The sequence below is a fragment of the Tiliqua scincoides genome, chromosome 5 (genome assembly GCF_035046505.1).
Source record: "Tiliqua scincoides isolate rTilSci1 chromosome 5, rTilSci1.hap2, whole genome shotgun sequence".
NCBI lineage: Eukaryota > Metazoa > Chordata > Lepidosauria > Squamata > Scincidae > Tiliqua > Tiliqua scincoides.
This window is the reverse complement of record NC_089825.1, coordinates 117,780,733-117,790,391: the sequence shown is the minus strand read 5'-3', so window position 1 is coordinate 117,790,391 and position 9,659 is coordinate 117,780,733. Positions and strand designations below refer to the sequence as shown.

General features: G+C 47.7%; 1 protein-coding gene across 1 annotated transcript; it reads left to right on the top strand.

The window, feature by feature from the left end:
- The first annotated feature begins 457 nt into the window (after nt 1-457).
- On the top strand, nt 458-8,975 carry LOC136653433 (serine protease 27-like). The gene is made up of 7 exons (XM_066630330.1): nt 458-512; nt 1,696-1,771; nt 2,155-2,355; nt 3,014-3,291; nt 4,573-4,754; nt 6,948-7,125; nt 8,788-8,975. Exons 1-7 carry the CDS (start codon nt 458-460, stop codon nt 8,973-8,975), a joined length of 1,158 nt encoding a protein of 385 aa, XP_066486427.1.
- Nucleotides 8,976-9,659: the final 684 nt, after the last annotated feature.

Genomic DNA, 9,659 nt, shown 5'->3' with positions numbered 1-9,659 from the left:
CAGCACACGTCCCATTGGCTGGAAAGCACTGACATAAGGGGTTAGGATTGCGCCCTCAGTGGTTTACTCCCAAGAGAGGGGGCTTTAAAGCAAAAATGTATGCCTGTCTACTCAAAAGTAAGTCAGTGGAGCTTACTCTCCGGAAAGCGTGCATAGGGTTGCTGCCTTAAGGCTATCCCTGCTACAGTCCCAGGCTGTGTGAATTGGGCTGCTTCCATGAAGTCTAGTTGCCCTGAAAAAAAAGTTTCCACTGACCAATGGCATACTGAAGTTCTCTGTTCTACTTAACAGCTCAGGTTTTGTGGGTTGGCAGCCTCTCTGGTATTTGGCTGACCCCAGAGGCTGCTGCTTTTGTCCTGCTAAAAGGTGCTTGATCTCAGCCCCCCTCCCAGCCCAGCATTTTCTCTCCTTCCCTGCTTGGCATCACAGCTGGATTATCTCTAGAGCTGCACAGACCATGCTGGGTTTCTGCTATTCCCGGATTGTGCTTCTGCTACTTCTGTCGCTGAAAGGTGAGTGACCCGGAGGAGTGTATGCGTGTGCATCACCTAAATGATGTGGGAGAAGACAGGATAGTTCTCTGCCCCACCTGTGCAATCAATTCTAACCCTTCTGGGGAAGGAAAGAATCAGGATTCCTGGGTTTGAGGGGAGATCTAGTAGGTAGGAGCAGTGGAAAGATCTGGGAGGAAGGATTCCTTGAGAGGGCAGGGAGTCACAGCAAGGAGCTCAGGAACTGGAGAGGGATGCCTGAAAATTTCTGCCCCTGCACGTTCCATGAAAGTTTGAGTTACTTCTCTGCTCCCATATCTGTAATGCAATGCTGATTGGAGTTGCTGGTCATCACTCCCCAGAGACAGATCCATTCCAGCACTGTACTAGAAATCTCATTTTGTGTTCCGTTGAGGCTTTCAGTTGCCTATCCTGTCGCAGCCCAGACACAGCCACATGTCGCCACTGACCAGGTTGGCAGTTGAGAGCCAGGATGGTGTAGTGGTTTGGGAGCTGGACAAGACCTGGAAGATTCAGGTTCAAATCCTTTGGAATACAACAACTCAGTTATGCATTATATCCAGTATTACAGAATACAGCAGGGATGGGTTGGGGATCAAGGGGCTATTGATGGTCCTGTTACCGTTGCCAGAATCTGCACAGATCCTTCCAGTAGTTTGGAGTGAATGCTTTTACTACGATCCAAGGCTGCCTTAGGAAACACAAGGCCACCCATCTGTATGGGCTCAAAAAAGGGCTAAGAAGATTCCAGCTAAGAATCAGTAACCATTTCCCACCATTTCTCATCACTGTAGGTTTAAAAGAAAGCTGCTCACCATTCTGAGAACCAGGATGGTGTAGAGGTTTGGGAGTTGGACTAACTTAGACCTGGAAGATCCAGGTTCAGACTCAGCCATAAAGCTTCCTGGGTGACTTTGGGCCAGTCACTATCACTCAGCGTCGCCTCCCTCACAGGGTTGCTGTGAGGATTAAAGGCGGAAAGGAACCTTGTGCACCTCCCTGAGCTCCTCGGAGGAAGGGCGGCATAAAAATGTGAAAAATAAGTAAATAAACCCTGTGGGTTGCTTACAGACTATATCTGCTGAATCAGGATCAGCGCAAAGCCAAGAAGTCTGGCAACCGTTTTCTAATGCGCACAGCCTCCTGTTCTGCACTGTTGACTTTTGTTCCTTTCTTCTTATAGGTGCTGGAAACAGGCCCCCTCACAGAGGTGAGAAAAGGTTCTTGGGGTTGGGGAAGGGACAGGCAGACCTGCCATTGTACCCCAAACGATCTTCAAAGAGCATGCGTAACTAGGTGATAGGCACTCTGTTACCCTGCACATGCCCGATCTGATCTCGGAAGCTAAGCAGGGTCAGGCCTGGTTAGTACTTGGATGGGAGACTGCCTGGGAATACCGGGTGCTGTAGGCTTATACCATAGTCTTTCGAGACTGAAGGTTGCCAACCACCTAGGTGATATTTCCTTTAAACCCATAAGAAAATTCCTATATATCTAAAGTACACATTATATTTGCACTTTATGTGCCTGTTTTTTTTTAAAATACAAAAACAGCAGGCAGGGGAGACCCAATTTGGAGAAGGGCTACAGCAGAGCGGGGAGAGGTTTTTAAATCTCTGGCTCTGTCATGTTCCTGAACCAGATTCAAACCTTTCTGCTCTCTTCCATGTCTCTCGTGCTTTACCCGACCCAAAGTGTACTCCCCTCGAATTGTTGGGGGCCAGATATGTGATGAAGGCGAATGGCCGTGGCAAGTCAACATCCAATTTAACGGACTACACCTGTGTGGTGGAAGCCTCATCTCATCCCAGTGGGTGGTGACAGCTGCTCATTGCTTTCTTGAGTAAGTGTGTGGAAAAGCATGTGCTGAAGACCTCAGGGGGCCTTGTTATTGTCCTCCACTAGGGGGAGACAGAGGGGCAATATGTATTGAAGGGGGAGACAAGGATCAGTAATTCATTGTTGGTGATGCCCAAATGGCATAATTTGTAAATCGTGATCCCCCACTATTGCTGGTGATAAAGGGATCAGGCCTTGGCAGGAGGGGTGTTGGGTATGGAGCAGTCCTGTCCCAGCATCCTGCTAGCTGGGAGCCTGCAAGTTTACAACCAGCAGCAGTGCAGGAGGTGGAGGGCCCTGGGCACACTGTGATCATGCTGGCAAGCCTCTCTAATGCCATCACCTCAATCCTTGGTGCTGACATTGGAGAAGGAGGTCAGTGCCCTATCAGTCCTCACCCTCTTCTTTTGTAGTGTTAAAAGAGAATGTGCAAGGATCGGGCAGTGGTTGGGCAGGTGGCAGGCTGGGAGAGGTGGTGAGTGGATGTGGGATGCAGGGTGCCCTGTACCACTTTACTACTTCTCCCCCAGCCCTTCTCTCAAAGCAACTTTTTCAGCTGACCTCACTGTTGGGCCGCCTTTCCTCAACTTGGGCTCAGCTCAAGACTTGGGCCTCTGGCCTTTTCACTGCTGCAGATTCTGATTTTTCTTTGGTTCTTCCAGCTCACAGAATGCATCCTTGTTCCGAGTCAATCTGGGCGAGTACGACATCCTCAACCCCCCACCCACGATGGTCTCATCTGCTGTCAACCAAATCATCTTAAATCCAGATTTCACTGAGTTGAGTTTCAGTGGCGATATTGCTTTAATGTGGCTGGAGATGCCAGTCAATTTTTCTCGAACCATCTTGCCAATCTGCCTACCCAAGACTTCAGATCCCAACTTTTTCCCTGTGGGGACAGTATGCTGGGTGACTGGCTGGGGCTTACCTTTTGAAAATGGTACGAATGAGCTGGGGGGTCTTGTCAATTCAGGTGTGTGTGTATAGGAGGTGGTGGTTTGGGAGATTTAGGTGAGGGGGCAGGGATAGTGTTGATGGTTGGCCAGATGGGGCACTGGCTGAAGGCCCATATTGTGTCCACCCATCTGACCAGGGTGACCTGAATCCTCCGTATAGGTTGCACTCAGTGGATTGTCAGGGGGCAGATAGAGGCACCATGGGAAAATCAGTGCCTCCAGCAGCCCAGTGCCATGAGAGGGAAGGGTTAAAGGAGGGGTGAGGAGGCATGGGTTTTAGGGAATTAGATCTGTGCAAGTGGGACCTGTAACAACAGGTTGCAAATTATATCCCTAACCCTTAAGAACCAGTCAAAATAGGAGCCTCACAGTGCTTTTTGCACAGGTGTTCCTTTTTCTTTCCCTTCTTCTTGAAACCTTAAAAAAAATTCTGTAAAAGAGATTTTTAACTCTTCCTGTTTTGCTTGTGAAACCAAGCAGTCTCTGATCCCATATAGCTGCTATCTGTAAATCAAAATGATTTAATATGCAGGAAACCCAATCCACCCTCCAAGTCCCAGAGAAGGAAGCTCTGTGTGTCATTTTCTGCCATGGAAGAGACCCTGTGCTTTGCTCAGAAGGCTCCTTGATATTCTCTTCCTTCCTCAGAGTAAAGCTTTCTGTCTTAGAGAAGGAGTAGAGGGGAGCAGTGGCCTGTTTATCCATCTCTACCCATTTCTGATATATGCTGAACTGGAGAAAAGTTGCCTGATTGAGGGCATAATCTTAACCAGGTCTACTTAGAAGTAAGTCCTATTTTGTTCAGTGGGGCTTACTCTCAGGAAAGTGTGGTTAGGGTCTTTTTCTGGTTATTACTACTTATAAATAATAAAAAAATATTTTTTCTATATCTCCTTTTTTTAAAAAAAACTGGTAAACCTAGATGAGTCCCGACAGAGTGTTGTTTTAAAAAGTGGTCCAGGTAGTAAAAAGCTTGGAAACCACTGGAGTACACCCAAATTTGTTAATGTTAAAATTAAGTTAATTGAATTGACTACATCTACATAATGTTCTGCTTTTTTCTGTTTGTTTTCTTTATTCTCATAAAATAAAAAAAGCATTCAAAAAAGTCAAGTTAATTGAAGTAAGTGGTCCATTTGAGGGATACTGAGGATATACTCTTACCTGAGAGTGAGCCCCATGGAACTCCACAAGGTTTGCCTCTGACTAGATGGTTGTGTTGTAAGTGGGTGAGTGAACTCAGGGCTTTTCTTTTCCTGTACCAGCCCCCTATCTCTCTCGGACCCTGCGAGAGGTAGCAGTACCAATCCTAAAGGATGAGGAATGTGCAGGAATGTTCTACCACAAAACTGGCATCAGCATGGACATGGCACCAGAGGGCAAACTGAAAATGTTTAGAAATGTGATCTGCGCTGGGTTCCGACAAGGAAAGAAGGATGCTTGCCAGGTAAAGTCAGAGGAGTTGCTCAGGGGAGTGTATCAAGGGTCTTTGGGAACAAAGGAGAAGAAAAGTTCATTGCAGGTTACAAGTCATAGTAGGTATGTGCAGGCTCTTGGTTTTAGAGGCAGGCTGCCTCTGATTGCCAGATGCAGGGGAGAGCACCGAGACGCAGGTTGTGCTTGTTGTCTTGTGTGCTCCCTAGGGCATTTGGTGGGCAATTGTGAGATACAGGAAGCTAGACTAGGTGGGCCTTTGGCCTGATCCAGCAGGGCTCTTCTTATGTTTATGTTCTTAAAGCAACCCAAGGATGGGATTGCAGGAGAGCTGTGGGTTAGCACTGATCAGGTCTATACCTGAGCCTGCTTTCAGGAGCCATGTTTGATCCTGGAACTTAACAGGGGTTGAGAAACTAGATTTCTGGCTCCAGCAGGAAGTTTTCATCATGTGAGGTCACAGAGACCCTCCCTTATCTAACATGAGGGCCCTCTGGTGCTGCTAAAGCATTGTTCTTCCCGCACTGGGCAGAAGTGCTATTCTAATTGTGTTTCCATATAGGATTTTAAAAAAATATAGTGCTTTTATGTCACTTGCATGCCATATTTTTGCATCTTTGGTGCCCTGGAGTCTCTTTCCAAGTTCAGTGCCAGGTCTGGGGGATTGGCTCCCCTCTTCTGTCTTCGCCAGAGCAAATAGCCCTGGCATGGAAGAGCTGAAAGGTAGACAAATGGCCATGAATCAGGTCAGTTAAAAAATGGGAGTTCCAGGATGGAACAAAGGTGGGATATAAAAGGGGAAAACAACTGCACGCAATTTCAAGTGGTGAACACAACCTCAATGCATTTTAATTAGGGCTGTGACGATTAAAAGCATTGTGACTGACAAATCGTATGTACCTATTTTTGTCAATCCCATTTCCAAAGCAAGTACACTCCCATTGTTTTTAGATAATGCACATTTTTGTGGCTCTCATACACAAGAGAAAATGCGGAATACCCCTTTGAAAATGGTGGTTGCTTTCTTCACTTTCTACAAATATGCACAGTAAAAATAAAAATAAATACATGTTTGAAAACTCTTTCTCAGAGATCAGAGGTGTTCTAAGTGGATTACTCTGGTTGATTAACTGATTAAACTTTGTACCCCTAATTTCATTCATTCATTCACTCATTCATTTAAAAGATTAGATTAAAAGATTAGTTTCAATCTGAAAAGATCAAAGAAGTGTACAATATTAAAATATTTTTTACATTGACTCATTTAGCCAATATTAAAATACATAAAAAGTATATATAGTATAAAAACTTTTGGTGGTGGAGCTGTTGGCTCGGAATCCACACTGCGATTCTGGATAGATGCTCTCTGCAAGTACCTGGAGCCTCTTCAGTGCAACTTGGGCAAACAGCTTTCCTACAAGGCTAAGGAGAGAGATGCCATGGTAGTTATTGCAGTCACCCCTGTCGCCTTTGTTCTTGTACAGTGTGACGATGTTTGCATCCCTCATGTCCTGTGGTACTCCACCTTCTCTCCAGCAGAGGCAGAGGATTTCATGCAGCTCAGTGGCGATGATCTCTTTGAGAATGGACGATGGTCAGATCCCAAAGGATCTCCTCTACGGAGAACTTGTGCAGGGAAAGCACCCTATGGGTAGACCACAGCTGCGCTACAAGGATATCTGCAAGAGGGATCTGCAAGCCTTAGGAATGAACCTCAACAGATGGGAAACCTTGGCCTCTGAGTGTTCTGCTTGGAGGCAGGCTGTGCAGCATGGCCTTTCCCAGTTTGAAGAGACACTTTGCCAACAGACTGAGGCAAAGAGGCAAAGAAGGAAGGCCCACAGCCAGGGAGACAGACTGCACTTGCTCCCAGTGTGGAAGGGATTGTCACTCCCGAATTGGCCTCTTCAGCCACACTAGACGCTGTTCTAGAACCACCATTCAGAGCGCGATACCATAGTCTTTCGAAACTGAAGGTTGCCAACAACAAATAGAAACTTTTGAGAAGCTGCCTGAGCCTGGCAAGTTTTGGTTTTTCTCTGCGGAGCAGGCGGGACAGGGGTCATGTCATGGTTTTTAAAAATAATTTTTTAAAAAATAAATAATTAAATAAAAATAATAATAAAAAATAAATAACAAATAATCTACCTTCTGTTCTCTCTTCAGGACACTGAAGGTCTCTGTTTCCTTCTCTTTCTCCTTCCAGGGTGACTCTGGGGGACCTCTGGTATGCAAACGGAAAGACACCTGGTTTCTGGCAGGAGTTGTCAGCTTTGGGCTGGGTTGTGCCAGACCCTTCCACCCTGGTGTCTACACCCGGATCACCTCCTACTTGGACTGGATTCAACGCACCATGGACAGCTCAGCTTCTGCAAGTGCTGCCCGTCACTTAGGAAGCTATTCTCTGACTTTGTTTCTGCTTCTTCTGTTGATTTTGTCCAATAGCCTTTAATGATCCATCAATGATGATCCTTTAATGATCGATGGTTTCAGAAAAGCCATCCAGCTTCAATAGACAAAAGACCTGCATTTTAAAATAGGGGACATTTTAAAACAGTTTTGTCACCAACTGAAATACCTGCCTGTTGCCATCTTTGTTGGCCTTAAGAACATAAGAACAACCCTGCTGGATCAGGCCATCTTGTTCAGCTTCTTGTATCTCACAATGACCCACTAAATGCCTCAGGGAGCACACAAGACAACAACAGCCCAATCCTATGCATGCCTACTCAGAAGGAGGTCCCATTAGAGTCAATGGAGCTTACTCCCAGGAAAGTGTGGATAGGATTGGGCTGCAAGAGACCTGCATCCCAGTGCCATCCCTTTCATCTGGCATTCCAAGGTAACCCACTTCAAAATCAGGAGGTTGCACATACACACCATGGCTTGTAACCTGTGATGGACCCTTCCTCCAGAAATCTGTCTGCAAAGACTTAGTGGCAAAGACTACCAGAGAGTTTGAGAACAACTGCCATAATGTATGGAGGCCACCATGCTCCTGACAGTAGACATGAATGCATGGAGGTGGCCATCTTTTCTAGCTCTGAGCTCACAATTCAAATTGCTAGCATGGTGAGCACACTAGAATGTGAAAAAAAATGTGACCTGAGCATGCTGGAAGGTGAAAAAAGTAACAGATCTGTTATTCTCATAGAGCTCTAGAAGCTGAAAAATGAATGCAGTCTTAGAAAGAAAACCCAATCAAAACAGAAACAATTAGATTAGAGGCAGAAATGTGGTGATGGGGGGGGGGAAGAGTTTTCAGAACAAATGGTTGTAGAAAGTGTTGAAAAAAGACCCCAAACAGAAAAAAAAATTAACCCTACCAGGATCAAGAAAGTGTTGAATTCATTGTGTGAGAATGAAAGAACAGGCTGAAGGATCAATGGTTTAAAGCCAGTGCTTCCCAAAACTTTTAGCACATCTATCAACCTACCTACCTACCTACCTACCTACCTACCTACCTACCATGGGCCTCCAATGCTGGGGCTGAGCTGCAGCACTGGCGCTGGATGTCATAAACATGCCATAAAACACATTTATGGCATCCTGTGAGGACAGACCACCAGAGCTGGCCCAGCACTGGATAGACGCTGCCCGGAGCAAGGTAAGATCTCTGGGCAGCAATAAGGGCTTTTGGGGTGGGGGAGGGTGGGGCGTGGGGCATGGGAGGAACCAGCCTGGGAAGGGAGGGCGGAGACAGAGAGAGGCTCTGTGGGAGGGAGGCTCCAGTTCTGTGCCCACTCAAACATGGGCACAGAGGCAAGGAGACCCATTGCTGCCAGCTGCTGTCTACCTGGGGTAAGGGAGCTAATGCTCCCTTCACCTGAGGAGACCTCTGGCAATATCCAGGTACCCACTGGATCTGGCAGTCGCCATTGTGGCGCTGCTGGAGCCCTGGGCACTGCTGGCTATAGGATTGGGCTGTCAATTCCCAGTTTCTCCCCTAACTCATTTCTGGTGACATCTCTGAAGGAGGAGGACTCCTTGTCCCCAGGGGACACCTGGCCTGTGGCTGACCCAGCTCCATTTGGCTCTTCCTGCAGGTTGGTGCAACATCTTCAGCCCTCTGGCTTGCCAGAGGCGCGAGCCGAAGGGCTCTTTGCCTGTCGCCTGTGGAGTGGAGCCTGGAGCCCGGAACATCGGCTGCTGCCATCGCCATTCACCCTGCCAATCTCCCTGTGGAGTGATAAGTGCCAGCCATGCCCTTGCTCCTTATTTTAGGAGCCTCTGAGCCTGTCAACATACCAGCAGCAGCCTTTTAAATTGAGTGAGTGTTAGTGTGAATGTGATTGCCTGGCCTGAGTGAGAGTCGGGCCAGGAGGGTTTGTTGGTGTACCTGCCTCTGTGGGAGGGGGGCAGGGAGGGATGGACTATGAGAGTACCTCTGCCTCGGTGAGAGAGAGGCAGAGGCTGGCAGCAGCCCAAGCCTCGGTGTGAGGGGGGTGAGGGTTGCTGCATTGGGTGGTTGTTGTGAGTGTGTGTGTTTTTAATTTTTGTATTTGTGGCTGTTGTTGGTTGGTAGGTCGGTCCCGCCGGAATTATGTGCCTGACACCACGGGGGAGCTCAGGGGAGGGGAGGGAGGCCACCATCACTAGAGTTACGGGCCATGGAAGGTATGGTGGTGGGGGTTGGCCTGGACGTTACAGGAGAAGGAGGGTCAGTCGTAGACAGACTGTCCCTCTTTCTGGCCCTCCTCTCATCCCTCTGACCCTTGGCATGCCTGGCTACAGTCCCCTGAGTCTGAAACTGCTGCTTCTGAATGCCAGGTCAGTGAATAATAAGATCGAGAAGGCTGACCTGGTATGTATCACGGAGACCTGGTTGGGTGAGCTGGGGCGGGGGGTTAGTCTTTCCCAGATTTGTCCACCAGGTTTCCGGGTACTGCAGCAGCCAAGGCTACAGGGGCGGGGAGGC

Bases quoted from the DNA above. Each gene is read 5' to 3' on its own strand.
- LOC136653433 (XM_066630330.1), top strand. From the start codon at position 458: ATGCTGGGTTTCTGCTATTCCCGGATTGTGCTTCTGCTACTTCTGTCG. The intron at 1,772-2,154 runs GTACCCCAAACG...TTCCTGAACCAG, and splicing joins GGACAGGCAGACCTGCCATT to ATTCAAACCTTTCTGCTCTC. The intron at 2,356-3,013 runs GTAAGTGTGTGG...TGGTTCTTCCAG, and splicing joins GCTGCTCATTGCTTTCTTGA to CTCACAGAATGCATCCTTGT.